The sequence below is a fragment of the Pteropus alecto genome, unplaced genomic scaffold (genome assembly GCF_000325575.1).
Source record: "Pteropus alecto unplaced genomic scaffold, ASM32557v1 scaffold86, whole genome shotgun sequence".
Classification (NCBI taxonomy): domain Eukaryota; kingdom Metazoa; phylum Chordata; class Mammalia; order Chiroptera; family Pteropodidae; genus Pteropus; species Pteropus alecto.
In genome coordinates, this window is record NW_006442109.1 from 15,381,761 (window position 1) to 15,399,097 (window position 17,337).

The window sequence follows — 17,337 nt, forward strand, 5'->3', positions numbered from 1 at the left end:
TGAATGACCTTACAGTTTGCTTGGGAGCATCAGCATATGTATTAACATTTAGCCAGATGGAAATCACCTCTGAGAATGTAAGGCCTGAGTTTAAAGCTTTGTTATATGAGAATTCCTAGTGGAAAGCATAGATGATGAAGCTAGCCACATGATCATCCATCCCATGTAGCCAGCATGCGAAATTCACCATCTTCATGAATCAATCTACTAACTTACAAATGGTACATTTCCACTGGAGGTTGGTAGCTACACACAAACCTAGCAGCTGTAGCTAATGACGTGTTGCCAATACTCCAGCTGCAGGGTGTGCCTGTGTTGCTGGGTTTCTGGGCTATTTACACAATCCTACCCTTTGGCATAAACCGATCTTCCCATCTGGATTTTGTGGTGGATTTGCTCCAGTGCCCTGTACATAATAGGTGCTTAAATCCTCCAGCCTGGAATAAACTAGTTTGATGCTCTCAGGACTATAAAGCTGTGGGTGAGAAATAAGATAAGGGCTGCGACTCAAGGAAGGGTCCCTAAACCCTTGGGTGGCAGTGGTAGAGACAGGGACTCTCACCCCAGAAGCCTCTGGAGAAGTCTTACACTATTCAGAGTCTGTCTAGGGAACTCTGTAACAAACGGGCACTGTCGTAAGTTGAACTGAGGCAAAAAGGAAAGGTCCGTTCAAAGACACAGGCCACAGGCATGAGGGGAAGGTGGTGGGAGCAGCGAACCCGGGGTAACCTCTTAACGAGGAGGCAGGGCCTCTTCCCGAGTACCCAGAGAATAATCATAGCAATCCATTTTAACGCAGCTTAATATATATTAATTGGAAGTGTACTGGTGCTTAGCCCAGTGCTGAAAGCTGTCAGGGCTAAAAAAGTAATAGAGTGTAAATGGTGGTATGCATGATAATAATATTGGCTAATATTTATTTTGTTGAACTGTGCCAAACATTATGTATCTATTATCTCATTTGATCCTTACATCATAATCTTTTAGAGAAGGGGTAACCGAAACACAGAGAGGTTAAGTGACTTTTCCAGGACTAGACAGCTAGTAAGTAGCATAGCTGGGATGTAAGCCCAGGCCACCTGCCTCCAGAACTTGAACTTTTAAAAATGTTTATGCCTGAGACCAAGAGCTTTATATACCCTAAAGTTGAAGTGTGGAAAGAGATTTAAGTTTAAAAATGTCATAACAGAATTATTTAATTAAAAATAAATCAGAAACACCCTAATTCACAAATAGAGAAATGACTATGGACTAATAATGACGATTATGATAACTACCATTTAGCTATTTACTGTGTCCCAGACCTTGAGCTAATAGTTGCACATAAATAAATATTTCTCTTTACAACTTTTAAGATGCCTGCTATATTCTCCCTCCCTCATCATTTTCCAAATGGAGAAGCTGAATTTAAGTAACTTGTCCACTGCCATGAGGCAAAAGCCTGGTGAAGCCGCACTTAGATGTTAGTCTGCTGATTCCGAGCTCATATTCCCATTTACTCTTATGAACTCATTAAAAGATACTTTTGGAATGACTTCAAAGCTTATAAAAGAAGTGGGGAAAAAAACCCACCAAACAACAACCAGGCTATGAAATTGTCTATGTGATACGAGACTAACTATAAAACAGAATGCATAGAAGGAGGGGTACTTACAAAAAAACGTTAGGAGTGCTTATCTCTGGAGAGTGGAGAGAGATAATTTTTATTCTCTTCTCTATGCTTTTCTGCAAGTTCCACATTTTCTACAATAAGCATGTATTCTAATTAGAATCTCGTTGGGAAAAGAAAAGCTTTCAGAAGTATTAAACTTTCAGAAGTTTTGGTCTTGGCCTTGGAGAAGCTTGCAGCTGGGAAGCGCCATCGCTTCTGTGACTCTCCTCGCCCTGTGCCTTGTCTCACAGGCATCGATGTCAATGTCTGATCTTTCTGAGGACAGTCTTGGGGTTCTATTGATGCTTAGATCTCTACAGGTCACAGCACGCACCAGGCATCTAAGGACTGCTTAGGGGCTATTTGTGTGAAAACAAGGCAGGACACATCCTGCAATAAAGACCCTACTTGTGAATAGGACTAATGAGAAAATAGCTTTCTTTTGTTGAGATCCTACTATGCATCAGGCTATGTACTAAGTGTTTTACTTATGTTGTTTTTGTCCTCATAACAAGACTAAATAAGGACAACAAGCTGGTTAGGCTCTGTTTTCTATACCTACCCTGCTATCCAGTCTGCCCGGCTCTGAATGGCAGGGTGTGACCCCACAGCCTACAGCTCCCAGGCTGCCTTGCCAGATGGTTTCTGGTTGAGACTGACGTTGGGGAGGCACCGACAAGAGACCAGAGAGAGGTCAGGATGTTTTTTCTGTGCTCCTTCCCTCTTTGGAGCCTGACCACACAGTAACTGCACCCCATGATTAACTGCTGTCAGTGGCCCCTCCTCCACAACGCCCATTCTCCTGGGCTATTCCCTTCCCTCACTCATTCTGGTCTGTTGTTAGTTTTGGGGTGCATTGATACCCTACGTTTGTTTCCTTAATACCACCTGCCCTCTGTAAGGAGCCCCATCTGCTTTCTTCTGCTGACCAAGGCCAGTGGAGTCCTGTTTTCTGCTGAGACCTAGACAGATAGGGTGTCAGTGATCCTGGAGAGTTACAGATAAGGAAGCAAGAGATTTAGAGCAGAGTCCAAGGTCACCTAGATAGTGAGAAGTAGAGCAGAATTTGAACCTAGGTGTCTGTCTGATTCCTAAAGACCCTTCTTCCCACTGTCTGCTGGGGCTCTGGTTCTGCAAGCTGACTCTGCCCTTTGAACCCAAATGACAGACACTCGGCTCCTGAAGAAATGCTGCAGTCAAAACCTGCTCAAATGAAGCCACTAAGATAAAGTACCTGCCGGCTCCCACCCATGAACATCCATCCTGGGCTATCACTGCTGCAGATTCCTCCCACCTGTCCCCTGAATAGACATTAACCCTTGAGCAGGGATAAATGTTTCCTGTCTCTGCCCTGGAGATGGGCTTTTGTCTTCCTTAGCTCTTAAATTGTGAGTTGGAGGAGATCGATTTCCAGGTCTTAGATGCCATGGTTCCCCAAATCTGGGGGAAGGTGCTTGTGTAAAACCCAGGTCGGCCTGGTTGATCCCAGAGGTCCCTTTAGCTTTCACATCCTCCAAATGAGTATTATCTGTCCCTTTGCAGTGTCTCCCTGGGGCGGGACCTGTACAGGGAGTCAGAACCTCCAAAGATGTGTGAGCCGTGAAGAGCCTGAGTGAGCTCATAAAAGACTGTGGACTTTAGAGGAAACAGAGATGAGTGAATCAGGATGCCCTTATGTCTTATCTGCAGAATGCATAGCACGTTGATAGCGCTAGGAATCCCATATTACCTGTCCTAGGAAAGTCAGTTTTTTAGAGAAATCTTGAAATTAATTTTTCTAAACAGGAAAGAGACTTTGATACTGAGAACTAATTATTTGTTCTTATTTTGAATTTTTCTAAGTGTTTTTCTTAGAAAAATAAAGACAATTTGCTTATTATCCCCCCATCCTCCTTCCAGGATGATGATGCTCTTATAAAGATTAAGGAAAAAAGCGTGACTAATTTTGCTCACTTTACCTTATGACATGTTTAATAAGGATTTTACAAAAATGACTTAGGGAAAATGATTTTGATCCTGTGACTGCAAACAGGCCAGCACAACACATTCCTCAGTTCAGTCAGGAGAAATGACTTTAGGTCTTAAAGATGAAATGCATGAAATAGTCTATTAACCCTGAATGTGATCAGGCAAACCACCTACAGCAGGGATGTGAGGCCTCTGAAGATTCTCCCCACCGGAGTCCTCCCGGGGTTCGGATACCCTAAAAATCCTAGGTTTTAATCTAGTGTGAACCCCACTGGTGCTATTTAAAAAAGAAAAAAAACTTAAATTTATTTTCACAAGGCAGCCGCTGTGAGCATCGGGTTGTGGAATTTATGAAGAGAGAATATTTTTTCTTTTTCTTTTTCTTTTCTTTTTTTGGTCTCATGGAGAAAATGATTTCGAATCATTAGATATTGGCTCTGGGAGATATTATGACTATCATTGCAAACATCAAAGGGGCCTTTTTTCCAGTGTATCGATTTTCTCTTGTGGAGATGGTAGGAATGAGATCTCTTATGTTTCCCTGCAGCACCAAGGGCTCGCTCCTAGATCTGAAACGCCTCTAACTCAAGAGGAAGGCTGAACATCATGGGGTTGAGAGGCTCACAGACGCTATTGTACAGAAGGCCACCACCTGAGGCAGCCGGTGCTGGCAGGGGGGTTTGTTGAATTAACTCAGAGTAGGCTCAAGGGAGGAAGAAGCAGAATGAGTGGTTTTCTTAGCATATGTGTGTGTGCATGTATGTGCTTAGGTTAGTGACCAGCCACATTTGGGCTTAACCGTACCAACCCATTTAACTTATGTCTGATGTCACAAGATTGGATGCTTGCCCCTTCTGCTAGGGGTGGAGATGGAGGAATGTGTGTGTGTGGGCAGGGGAAGGTAAGAAAAGTGTGTGTGAGTATGTGAGGGGTAAGGAGCGTGTTTATGTGTGTGCGCATGGGTAAGCAGAGGTGTGTGTGAGGGGTAAGGAGTGTTGGGCTGACTGGCGTCCTGCCGCCCACTGTTTGTGCTGTAGGTGCTTCACGTGGGATGGCAATGAGAGCCCTCAATCGAGGAACAGAAGCCCTAGGTTGAAGTGTGACTCTGCCATCTACCACCACATGGTCGTGAACACTTACAGCTTCTCTGCAGCTCAGTTTCCTCATTTTTAAAATGGGTATTAAGAGCTCTCTCACACAGTTGTTGTGACTAAAAGTGCCAGGCTTCTAGAAGATATTAACCCAGTGACACCTGTTCCCTTCCTACATGCTGGAGTGACCAGATATGGTCCTGAGCCCCACCCATAGGTGCCAGTTTTAGTGGTTCACTCCCATGCTCATCCACACATAATTGCCTTGTGCCTCACAATGGTTTTATCACTAGGTCACGGTCACATGTGTGGATGGCAGCAAAGCCAAATTCTAGACACATCTGATTGCCATCCCAAGCCTGCTCTCCCTCTCTCTTATACTTACTGCTTCTCCTGGAACTCTCCCTGGAAATGAGTGAAAACCTTCCAAAGAAGTAGCTGAGAAAAGCTAAAGATATACAGACTCCTCAAGTCATAGTCTGGCTGGTTATCTCACCAGCCAGAAGAAAAGAGTGTTCTCATCAGCTGGAGCAGCAACAGAAGCAGGTTCCCACCAGCTGGATAAGTCCCAGTGTGCAGGGAGAAAGTGTGTGTGTGTGTGTGTGTGTGTGTGTGTGTGTGTGTGTCAGGGGCGGTGGACTGGCCTTGATCCTACTCTCAGGAGGCCCTGTAGAGTGAAAGGAGTAAGGGCCATGGAATCAGAGAGACCTGTGGCCAAATACTGCATTTGCTACTCACAAACAGTATGACTTTGGGAAGATTTAACTTCCATGACTCTCAATTTCTTTATTGAACAATTAATTAATCCCCACCACCGCCACCCCACCACCTGTCTCTGTCTCTCTCTTTGGGTTGTTGTGAGGATTAAATGATAAATGCGATAATTTGTGCAGCTCATTCAGCATGGCACCTGGTCAGAGTAAGCCCCCATAAGGGCCCCTTTCCTCCCCTCCACCCACTTACCTCATCTGACTGCTACGAGGATTAATTAGATAAGTCCTTGCTAAGCAGAATTTACCCAATACAGATTCATTTCCCTCCCCTCTCTCTTAAAAGACTGGCTCCCAAACTGGTAAAAGTTCCTCCTGAGAGAACGAGGATGGAAGTGGGTGATAAATTGCCTCGTTTCACTCAGTGACTGTTTCCCAATTCTCCTCTGCTACGGCTGTGCTCCCCCAGTGTTTACCGGAGTTCTGGCAGACGATTGTAGAAAATAGATCCTTTGATGGCTTTGTCAACATATCTTGGAGCCAGAGGAATGAGCGCCAAGCTAGTCATCTTCTGTGAAACTACAGCTGGGAGGCGATGTTTATCTTGCCCAGCTAGACCCTGCACTAGAATATATAGTACAATTAGACGTCCTTGAAAAATATGGATTGTGGGTTCTCTGTAACCAGGGTTGAGCAAGTCTATTCTTTTACGAATCGATACGTATTCATCAAATGCTGGAGGTGGCCAGTGAAACAGTCTCCAGGGGCTTAAATCAGAGATGATCATGACCATGATGGGTGGAGAAGGGTACAGTTAGGGTGACCTAGATTAAGGGCTTCATGCTAGCACCGTCCACAGAACTTTCTGTGGTGATGGAGATTCATTTCTGTACTCTCTGATGCAGCAGCCACGTATCTGAGTACTTGAAAGGCAGCTAGTGTGACTGAAGAATCAAATTGTTGATTTTATTTAACTTAAGTAATTAAAATAGCCACACATGGTTAGTGGCTACCACAGTGGATGACATCGCATTATACAGACTGCAGCATCCCGTGAGCAGCCACTTCCAGACAGATAGAGTCTCACCTGAGTGTAATTCCCGGCCATTCCCAGGGCAGTTTGGTGTGACCACAGGGCTGCTTCTCCCCACCAGCGACCGGATTAGAACTTTGCCCATTACAAGGACTGAGGCAGAACTGGGGAGAATTTGGAGGGCCTCGAGGAGAGGAGGGTGCAGTGCAGGCCACAGCGCATCACTGGATCCTCTGTCAGGGGCTGGAGGTTTATATTCTGTCAGGTTCCAGGCTGTCCTGCCTTGTAGTCCTGCCTCCATATCACCAACCCCATGGGTCCTATTCTCATCTGTTGTCCCTGGAGCAAGATGGGTAATTGGTAATAAAGAGACCTAAGTGTTGTTTCCAAGGGACTCATGGCCTGTCTTCCTGGGACAGTAGTTAGCACGTACCGCATGGCAAGGGTTTGGTCTTCACCAAGTCCCCTGAGGTAGGGACTCTGCCTCTGTTGGCTAGGCAAAGAAATGAATGGATAAGAACATTGATTTTGGTAGCCACAGGGCGAGTAATGCTGCCCTGACACGATGCTTTGGTCTCCATAATAGGAAAGGAGCTCACATGAGCAGCATGGAGTAGCCGGGCACCCAGGCTCCTTGGCAGGGACGAACTCAGCCTGGCTTGTACCTACTGCTCTTTCTTCGCCCTCTTCCTTTCCTGATGCTCGCTTCCCTTCCCCATCTCCAAACCCCCAGCAGATATCCTGGGGCTGGACCGAGCCCCTCACTTCAAATGTACAACACAGCCCTGGAAGGCAAAAAATGACCTTCTTTCTTCCCAGCTGATCTCAAGAAGAAAGAGAACCCCTCATCCTCTCCTCTTTCCCCTCCTTCACCCCACAAACAGACTAGGGGCAGGTTACTGAGATGAAAAAAAAAAAAAAAGATCACTCAACTAGTTGTTTGGAGGTCTGGGTCTAAAGGTTGGCTCTGCCAAGAATTCACTTTGTGGCCCTGGGCATATACTTTTCCCCTTCTGGGCCTCGGTTTCTCCATCTGTGAAACTGGAGAGGTTGAACAGTCTCTCGAAATGCTAACATTACAGGATTAAAGTAGATCCAGTGAAATGTGATTATCTGAGAAGCTTAATCACTCCAGGCGGCTTTACCACTTAAAAGAGGAGCTGGTTAACCCAAGCGAGAGAGTGTCTAACCCGCGCCTATGGCAGGGGAGCTCTCTTAAGCAGGAGGCCTTCCAAACACCCCCACCTGCTCCCAGATATTACTGGCTCCTCTATCTTTAAGGCACAAAGAGTGAAGGGGACACTCCAGACCCTCAGCGCCCTCACTCCAAGTGTTCTCAGAAGCTATCAGCCACCCACGATGGATTTCTGTCATTCCTGGGCCGTCTTGGCTCACGGAAAGGAAATGTGGCTGGAGAGCAAAAGTTCAGATAAACAAGGAACCCTGCGCGTAAAGAAATAAGTCACCTGGGAGACTGAACTTGGGAGTGTGATAGTAAAAGAAACACCACACTGGGATGCAACCCTCCAGGCTATGGGTAGGTCACTCCACCCGAGGTTTGCCCTCCTCCTCTTAAAATGGGGGAGTAACCAGCCCTGCTGACTTTGTTTGGCTGTTGTGGGAGCCACAAGAAATCAATGGCTGCACCTAATGTTTTGCATAAAACGCTGTGCAAATGTGTAGTGCTGGTGACAATGCATTCACCTTCCGCAGATACAAATATTTGCACGGTAATAATCAAACAGCACAACACCGGGCTCCTCCCAGTGCTGGCAAACAGAACACGTGCTATGAAACCGTAAGAAGCTAAATCACTCACGAGCTGTTTTAAGGATTAGGCAGAAATGTTAATGGCAACAGATGTTGCCTTGTTCCCTCCAGGAGGATTTAGGCTTCGGTGGAGTATTTCTCTGCTGGCTTCAGCCCAAGACATGGCCACAGGCCTTTTTCTGACCTCCTGTTCAACCCAGAGAGTAGCAGGGGGTTGGTTTCTGCCTGAGGTAAAGGATCTGACTGGGAAACACTGGAAGCTGACCTTCACCTTGAGAAGGCCTCAACGGGACAATGATATGCTGTAAGATCAGCTGATTCAATCTTTAGAGGAAATAGGAGCTGCAAATATAGCCAGGGGGGTTGTTTTGTCATAGGGGTCATGAGCAGAGGTGAAAGCACTGGATTCTGGCTTGGGTTTGGGGATGACTCCAGGTCCCTGTGACAAGAAGACCTGGGTGGTTGAGGTAACTGTTCCGGGCCTTCTGGGTCATACATTATAGGGGACCATGAAAATGGATGAAGAGAGGCCAACCCAGGGGTAATTCCAGAAAGTATTAAGGCTTCTCTTTTAGCACTTGGCAGCAAGTTGGCCACATTCTTGGGAAAAGAGAGGCTGTGTCAACATTGCTGTCTGGAATCTGTGCAGTTTCAGAAACACTAAAGTAGCAGAACCTGAAGACACTGCAGAGAAAGACTGCAGGGAACTTGTGAACCTTCAGACAGGTGGCTGCATCCTGTCCTTCTGAAGGCTCCAGGCTACCCGTACTCACTCACCTCTGAAGGGGGACTGGGCTCTTGTCACCAGGAAGAGCCTCCTGCTCTTCTTGCCGTGCCACTCCTGGCGGATGTGGTAGCCCAGCGTGTTGCAGTGGCCCTTCTTGCAGCTCAGGCACAGGCCCTGGCTGAAGCTGTTCATGTCGCTGCACAGGTAGGCCGTGCTCTGCATGCCGGCGTGCAGCAAGGAGTCGATGAAGAGGTGCACTGACCGCTCGTGGGAGCATTTTATGGTCTGGGTGATGGCTGGAACACAGGGCAAGGGGGTCGTTATCACCCTTTAATCTAAAGTAACTTCAACTCAAAGGATCACCTTGTTTCTCAGTGCAGAGTAGCATCACGTTAGGAAGGAGGGGTGGGTGCATGTAACAACGGACCAAAACCTACAGAAAGAGTGGACCCATCTCAGTCACTTGGTGTGGAAGCACCCTGTGATCAGTGTGCTATAGTAGGCATTTTAAAAGGAACCCAAGTCACTAAGAAAATAACAAATTATTTCAGAAAGCAGGATAGTGTGATTTTTTTAAGGAATATTTCTTTCTCGGATGGTTAAAAATGCACAAGTGCCTTTACTCATCCACTCCCTGTATCTTCGCACAGCTCCTTGAAGCAGCTGTTACAAGTGAGAAAATGGAACTCCAAAGATATTCACTAATTCACTCGAGCTCACCTAGTCTTACCTAGGTGGTTAGGATGATAAAGCAGTTATCAGGTTACCTTCTGTTCAGATACGGTTGTGAGAACCACCCTAGAATAGGATCACTTTTCAACATAAAGGTAAAGAAAACAGAAAAACCACACCAAATTTGGGCCAACTACATAAACATACTTGGTCATCACCTTGAAGTTTAGCATAAAAGAGCAAATAGCACTCATAGGTCAGAGATGCCTTAACTAGGCAGCTAGTTACTGAACACCATCCTAGAGACCTGTGTTGAGCTTTGGGAGGATGTAGATCTGGGAGGAGGACTAGATGAACAGTTAGCCAGGAACTCCTGGTGACGAGAGGGGCGATGACTCCAGGGAGATGTAAAGAAAGATAAGGGGAAGATCCCTCTCCGGGCCTGGGTGGGTGGAAGGCTGGGAGTCCAGCCAAAATGAGATAATGTCGAGTGGGAAGGTCATTCTGATACGGACATTCCGATACGGTCATTCCAATACGGGAGAGGTGCAGGTGGTGATGTAATCGCAAGGGAGTGTGTTCTCAGCTTGGTTTTGGATGATTGGGGTGAGAAGGTGGTACGTGGGGGTGGGGTCTCCAGTTGGCTTACAGTGAGTTGGCATGTTTTAATCAAGATGATTTTTTATAATAACGAGAAATTCAGAATGCCTGGGGAACGTATGGTTTTTGCTGTCATTTGTGTTCTTTAATCCTGTGCGCGTTATAAATGTACGTGTTAATGTTTTGGTTTTGGGATTTGAGAGAGAAGTGGGATCACAACCCAGATAATGCCACATTCAGTTTTTGCCCCGAGGTAAAGGAAGTCACAAGGACATGTTCAGAGCTGAATTTCGAATTGGAATTTCAGTACTGTCCTGGAGGATCAGCTGACCAAACCTCACTGGAGCGGAAGAATTACTTCCACTCTTGTGCGACCAAGGATCAAGAAGCTATGATCTGTTAAGTGGATCCTCATGTGGCCCAGAACAGTGGAAGCTGCCTGAGTGAGGAAGCTTCTGGAGAAGGAGGAATAATAAGCTCAGGCATCAGGAGTCAACTTTTAGAAAGGCTACTTACCCCGGGAGAGACTTTGCATGGATGCACTGGGTGAGGGTTAGAGGTGGGGATTCCTGGTGGTGCCCTCAGCTCCTACTCAGAGCTCGGGCTCCAAGGACCTCTGTCTGATAAGAGGAGGGGGCTGCTGGGGAAGCACCAGCCCTTACCCACTTCCACAAGCCCTCTCTCTGAGTGGACTTGGTGACCATACGCGTTGGGCCCCCATCCTTGCCAAACTCTTCCCAGAATCCACAGAGTTGGTAGATTTCACTGGATCCAGAGGCCCATGCAAGTGTGGAGAGTGCAGGCCAGTGCAGGCCAGTGGCTATTCTTTTTCCTCACCATTTAGGCCGTGCTTGGTAATATGTCTGTAGAGCTCCAGGAAGTGGCAGCCAGGCTGGAAGGAGCCCCCATTGGGGTAGAAGTCATAATGTGCTATGGGCTCTTTGATGCCCACACTCAGGCCCATGTGCCCCCGAGTAAAGGTGTGAATGGCATCCACAAAATTGGCATCATCTGGTGAAAGACGGTCACTGGGGGGACTTCCTTCAAATAGAGGGCCCGCAGCATCCAGCCCTAACAGGAAAGCAAGGGCAAGTGTTAGGTGTGAACAAAGGAAGAGGAGGAAAAATGCTTTTTTTTAGCTTTTTGATGTTATTACACATTCATGAGCTAGCAAGAAGAAGAAAATCCTAGGACTTACTCTTTCTCTAGAAAATCTTGCCATAACCTTTTTGCAGTAAAACCATGATGCTGAAAATTGGACACATGCTGGGTGTTATCTAAGGGGAAAAGAGGTTTGCAGGAACTATCCAGTATTAGAAGTAAGGTTACAAGGGAATGCTTGATTTATTTAAGCAAATCAATTTTAAGTACCTCTCAAGCTAGTTTCAAGAGCATCTGTTTGCATACAAAAAACCCACAGTGCTTATTGTAAGTAGTTCTAACCTACTCATCAAAGAAAAGAATTTATTTGCCTGCATGTCGTCAGTAATTTCCCTAAACAAGCTGGCTTTTCTCGTACACTAATGTCATTTCATTGGAATGTCCAGAACAGACTTGGGACATCACTGTTCCCTGGTGAAAATATTGTGAGCAAATAGGACTACTCGAAGCTCTGGTCCTCAAGTGACAGATATGTTTGCATGAGACAAGTGGCAGCTCCTGGCTGATTGTAGTTGGGGAGTATTTATGTACTCAATGTTTTTTTCTTTCTTCCTTTACCTTCTCTGGAGGATGCTTTGATGTCCCACATCAGCTCTGACTTTCAACCCTGTTGAGGGCTAAGGAATTGACAAGGGGCCATGAGAGCACCTGTTACAAATGAAGGATGTCTTGGTGCGATTTATATTCCTTTCTTCATTAGGCTTACTTCAAAATGACAACAGAATAATTAGCCATCCTGCTGCCTCTGATGTGTGTGGGCCTAGCTAATAATGCCTAATATGACCCACGACACGAGCCAGAGAGGAGAGGGTCCTGGGCCTGATACCACCTCTGCAATTCTGATTCAGCCTTCTAGCCCTGGAATTTCGATGATGGACCTTAACAGCCTTCTGCGGAAGGCCTGCTCACGCTCAGGCTATTGAGGGTCAAATCATAGGGGTGGGTATACTATTACCGGTCTGTGGATCAGGCCTCCCCAGTCACCGGCAAGATGAAAAAAAAAAAAAATAAGAACAAGGAAATGAATTCTCATAATGAGAAATTTACTTAATTTAAATGTCTGCCATTATCTCTATCTTTTTCCATCTTAAAATAAATCTCTTCTTTTATGAAGTAATGATAATAGTAGACAGTAGTCACCAAAAATGTTCTTACTTGATAAAATAAAAGGGCATGGCAATGCTATTCATCTTAAACTTTTTTTGAATTATTTTAGACTGTGAAATATTGTCTTAGCCTGACCAGTTTTGAAGGACGAATAGGAGTTTGGTCGGGAGACTAGGGCTCGGTGGATGATGGCAGTAAGATATTCCAGACAAAGAGAATAGTACACACAAAGGCCCATAAGCACAGGAGGCCACAGAGCATTTGTGAAGTGGAGAAAAATCTAGTGTCATGGCAGCCTAGAACTACTGGATGGAAACAGTGGGACAAAAAGCTGAGGAGCTCTGGGGACACTGCACTGAAAAGGTCCGTTGCCTGGACCATTGTAGGAATCAGTGGGTCTTGGGGACTCGGCTGGAGAACCGTCTGGTCAGGTGTGTTTTTCCTGCTGTAACTCCAGGGCAGCGTGGGGGATGAGGTTTGCGTCAGGGACCCTTGGGGGAAAGGCCCTGCATGCCTTCAGCTCTTCCTGGATATCTAGGGCCATTCCTAAGATGATGTAAAGCTTGGGATGAGGTGGTTCTGGGTGCAGAGTTCCCTCCCTCAATCCAAATGGGCCCCAGAGTAAGACAGATGTGGAAACTGAGGCACAAACATGGCTGATGTTACAGCAAATTTAGAGCTGTGATTCTTTAACGTGCTCACATTAGACTTTTTAAACTATTGGTTGAAAAATAAACTCTTTCCTGCTATAAACGTGCATAGAAAATCTACCTTTTCAGTCCTTTTTGGCCTGACTAAGAGAGGCATTCATCTGAGGAAAGGCAATAGGCATGGAGGCTGTGATTTCTGAATTATCTTGGAACAGCAGTCTATGACAGCACTCACGTTTGAAATAGTGCTGCACGTCCTCCCTAGAACACCAGGGTGTGAAGGAAGTGAGGATGTGTTAATTATGAGACCGTCAGACAAGCAGGTCCTTGCTCCGTGCCCCCGTGCCATCATGGAGATTACAGTTGAGGGTTATGAGGCATGGTTACCTGTAATTCTCCCAATCTTGTGCTTTCCGCCGATGTAACTGCCAGCGAATCCTGAGACGTGTGCACCCAGGCTGTACCCAATTAGATGAACATTGCTTCGAGAAAATTGAACAGATTCCTGGAAGACAGCGGTAAGATGGTTGCAGGAGAAGAACTGCCAGGTAAGAGCCTTTTGTGGGTCTAGCTCGCTCAGGCTCCCACCCTGTTCTTTGCGCCCAATTGCAAATGAAGTGCTTAATTTATACTCCAGACCCAAACTGGTTTCTCACCTTGCAGACTCTGTCCTCTCCCCTTTCAGCCTCAGCAACCTGGGACCCTGCCTGGTGACTCTGCCTCCTGCCTGTCTGTTTTGAACTGTACATGAATGCCCTGTAGAAGCCATCCAGTTCATTCGTGTGAGGTTTGGTTGGTTCACAGAGTGTGTTTAGATCCCTTAGCACATCCAAGGGGGTAAACATAAAAGGAATGGTGGGTGGGATGGGGAAGAAGATGATGATTCTACAAAACAGAGGTGCAAGTGAGGCAGCTGAGAGAGCCTTGGGGCCTGGTCTCCATCCTGGCCGTCTCATTCCTATGAGCTTAGCAGAAGTGGTTCTCCTGTCTGGGTTGCTATTGGAGACCAGCTTAATTCAGTTAGTTTTTGAGGAAGCGTGAGGAAGGGAGATCAGGGCAGGTCTTACCTCCAGCCATCGGAGAAGAGCCGCAACCTCCTGGCCCACAAGGCGGGTATTGCGGACAGCAACGGTGTAGTGATTTTGGGCCAGGGTGATCCAGTTTGCTAGCCCCACATTCACTGGCTGGGCCAGCTGAGACTTCAATGCGGCCACCATCTGCCAGATCCAGTTTTCCAGCAAGCCGTCCACCTGAGGGTGGTCCCACAGTGTAGTCAGCCTCCCCAGGAGGGGATGGAGGGAGCATTGCACTAATTTCCTCTTTCTCCCTATTCACCTCTTTTTCTTCTCCAACTCCCTGCTAATGCTGGAGCCTTCTCTCCAGAAGAAAGGGCTTTATAAGGGGGTTCCCAGCCTCAGCACTATTGACATTTGGGGACAGAAGCTTTTTTGTTGTGGGGCCGTTCTGTGTTTTGTAGGATGTTTAGTGGTCTCTCGCCTCCATCCATGGGATGCTGGCAGCAGCACGCCACCCGCTTCCCCACCGCCCAGCCAAGTCGTGAAAACCAAAAATGTCTCCTGACTTTGCCAGATGTTCCCCAGGAGCTACAACTCCCAGCCTCCAACTGAGAACCATTCTCTTAACATTTTCCTATTTTTAGGACTTTCTAATCCTTAAAACAATGGAAAAGTCTGTGAAAATTAGGTACTGAAAACTGACCCCTCCTTTGAGGGCCAGCTCCCACACCAGCTCCTCTGGAAGGCCTGCTCTGCTGCACCTCTGAATCCCACCCCATTGTCTCTCACCCACTGCATTCTGCTTGCCTTAGAGGGACTAGCACTAGGAGACAGAACATACTAAGGGCTCAATAAATGTTTATGGGGAATTGGTGTATGTACGCGCCTTGTTTGAGAACCAATTTGATGGGTTCACAGAGCAAAGGCATTCGTGCTGTGTCTTAAAGAATAAAGGCCCTCTCTCAGAAGAATAGGGCTGGACGAGTGAATGTGGTGGTGGTGGGGTCCAGGACACCCCAGGCATAAGGAAGAGCACGTGAGAGTGTGGTATGTCTGGCAAGAGGAGAAAAGTCATTGAAGTGATTGAATACTAGACTACAGAGGTGAAGCTGGAAAGCAATGCTGATGACTTGGCATGTCACCTGGGGTAAGGTGCATTCATTTAGTAAATGTTTACCCAGTGCCTTCTATGTGGATGCAGTATCTTCGATTCAAATCCAGACTTTCCCGGTTACTAGCTCAGTCAGTGATCTTGGGCAAGTTATTTAACATTTCTGTGGCCCAGTTTCCTCATCTGGAAAATAGGATAATAATAGTGCCCTCCTTCCAGGATTGTTGTGAAAATGAAATCAGGTAATATACGCAAAGCACTTAGAACAGTGCCTGAAGCATAGTAAACACTCAGTAAATGTCAGTTATTGCAGCTGTTGTTATTGTTTTTTAATTTTTTATTATTTTATTTTTTGCTGTTATTATTATTACTAGTAATAGTAGATGTATTCCAGTCTGGACAGGATTTTGAGGATAAAGAGCTCATTCTGATAAAAAGACCTTAGTAAGAGGACTTCATATTGCATTGGTTAACAAGATATTTACTCAGTCACTAATTCCGTTAACAAGTATTTTTGGAGCACCTAATATATAATGACTAATGTCCCACAGGAGAAGAAGGGAAAAGATACTCTAGCCAGAAAGCACAGTCTGAGCCAAGGCCAAGAGGAGAGCAATCACATGGTATGCAGAAGGAGCCATAAGCACATGGGCGTTGCTGGAGCTTAAAGTGGGAAGTAGGGAGAGTGAGGGGGAGGCTGAGAGAGTGAAGATTAAATAGGCTGATGTATAATGTAAAGGGCCTAGATCAAGGGCCCATTTTTCATTCTAGGGTAGAATATTTCAAGAATATTTCCAACTAGATGGCAGGGAAAGTTTTCCGAGTCATGAAATAGATCCCCAAAACTTTAAAGGTTTCATATTGTGAACTAAGCTTCAAACTGTGTGTGGTCTGATAACCAAAGAGTCAGAATTTTCTCTTGGGGACAAGTCCTCATTTAGTTTGACTTCAATTATTGCCCACGGTATTCTCTCTCCCTTTCTTCTATAAGTAATAATATTTTCAGTGTCACTGAAAGGCTACACTTTCTCTAAGAGGCTACATTTCTCAGCCACCTTTCCAACTAGGTATGGATGTAATTAGTAGTATTTCATAGATGCTTCTGGAAAGTTAACCTAAAAAAAACCCCACTATTTTATACCAAAAACCTTTGAATTGAACACTTTAAATAGATGAATTGTGTGGTATGTGAATTATATCTCAATAAAGCTGTTTTTGGAAACTTTGCTCTTTAACTCCTTTGTGTACACCCTTTACTACATTGTGCTACTTGTTTTTGGAAACTTTGCTCTTTGACTCCTTTGTGTACACCCTTTACTACATTGTGCTACCTGGAATAAAGATGTGATGGCTAGTGCTCTAGCTGCCATATTGGACTATGAGGATGAGGGTCCACATCTAAGGATGGCAGAGTAGTGAGCTGGAAATTAGCTGGGTCCTTGAGGGCTTCATTGACTAAAGCCCTTTAACTAGTTTTGGACTACGTATCTCTGAACTATTATGTGAAATGGAAACAAACTTCTGTCTTATTCGAACCATTGCCAATTGGATTTCTGTTATTTAACCAGCTGAATTTAACTCTGACGGACACAACATTTCATTGTGAGACTGTCTTCTGGCTTCCTCATTCTTCTTGTGAAATATGCAGTGTCACCTGCTTGGACTACAATCTCTATGGACCCTCATTTGCTATGTGACCTCTTTGAGTCACATCTAATCATCTGAGGCGTGGAGATAATTATACTTTCCTCCCCTTGCTTACTCGTGGAATCGAGACAATCAATGAAATAATGTGTGGAGAAGCACTTGGAAAATTAGAATGTGCTCTCTAAATATTAGGCATGAAGTCATTATCGCTGGCTCCCTATCTTTTTATTAAAATTGAGTACACTAAGGAGAAAAAGAGAAAATGTAAAAACAGAGAGAAAAAGGTGTGTCAGAATTTCCTACCGACCACCCGTGGATTATCATCACCAGAGGCAGAGACGAGTTGAAGCCGCACTGTTGTAACGTGTCAGGGTGATGGAGCTGAATCTGACAGCCCTGATCATTTTCCCCTTCGAACAGCAG

The 17,337-nt window shown here is 45.7% G+C and overlaps 1 protein-coding gene across 1 annotated transcript in view; it reads right to left on the minus strand.

The window, feature by feature from the left end:
- Positions 1 to 17,337, minus strand: part of LIPC (lipase C, hepatic type) — a 116,992-nt gene that overhangs the window by 8,045 nt on the left and 91,610 nt on the right. Inside the window, exons 3-7 of the mRNA XM_006920563.1 lie at positions 17,218 to 17,337; positions 14,208 to 14,390; positions 13,528 to 13,645; positions 11,060 to 11,293; positions 9,001 to 9,246 (exon numbers count right to left, since the gene is read on the minus strand). The exon at positions 17,218 to 17,337 is cut by the window's right edge and continues 3 nt beyond it. Of these exons, the coding sequence (XP_006920625.1) occupies positions 9,001 to 9,246; positions 11,060 to 11,293; positions 13,528 to 13,645; positions 14,208 to 14,390; positions 17,218 to 17,337 (901 nt within the window). The remainder of the gene's footprint in view (positions 1 to 9,000; positions 9,247 to 11,059; positions 11,294 to 13,527; positions 13,646 to 14,207; positions 14,391 to 17,217) is intronic.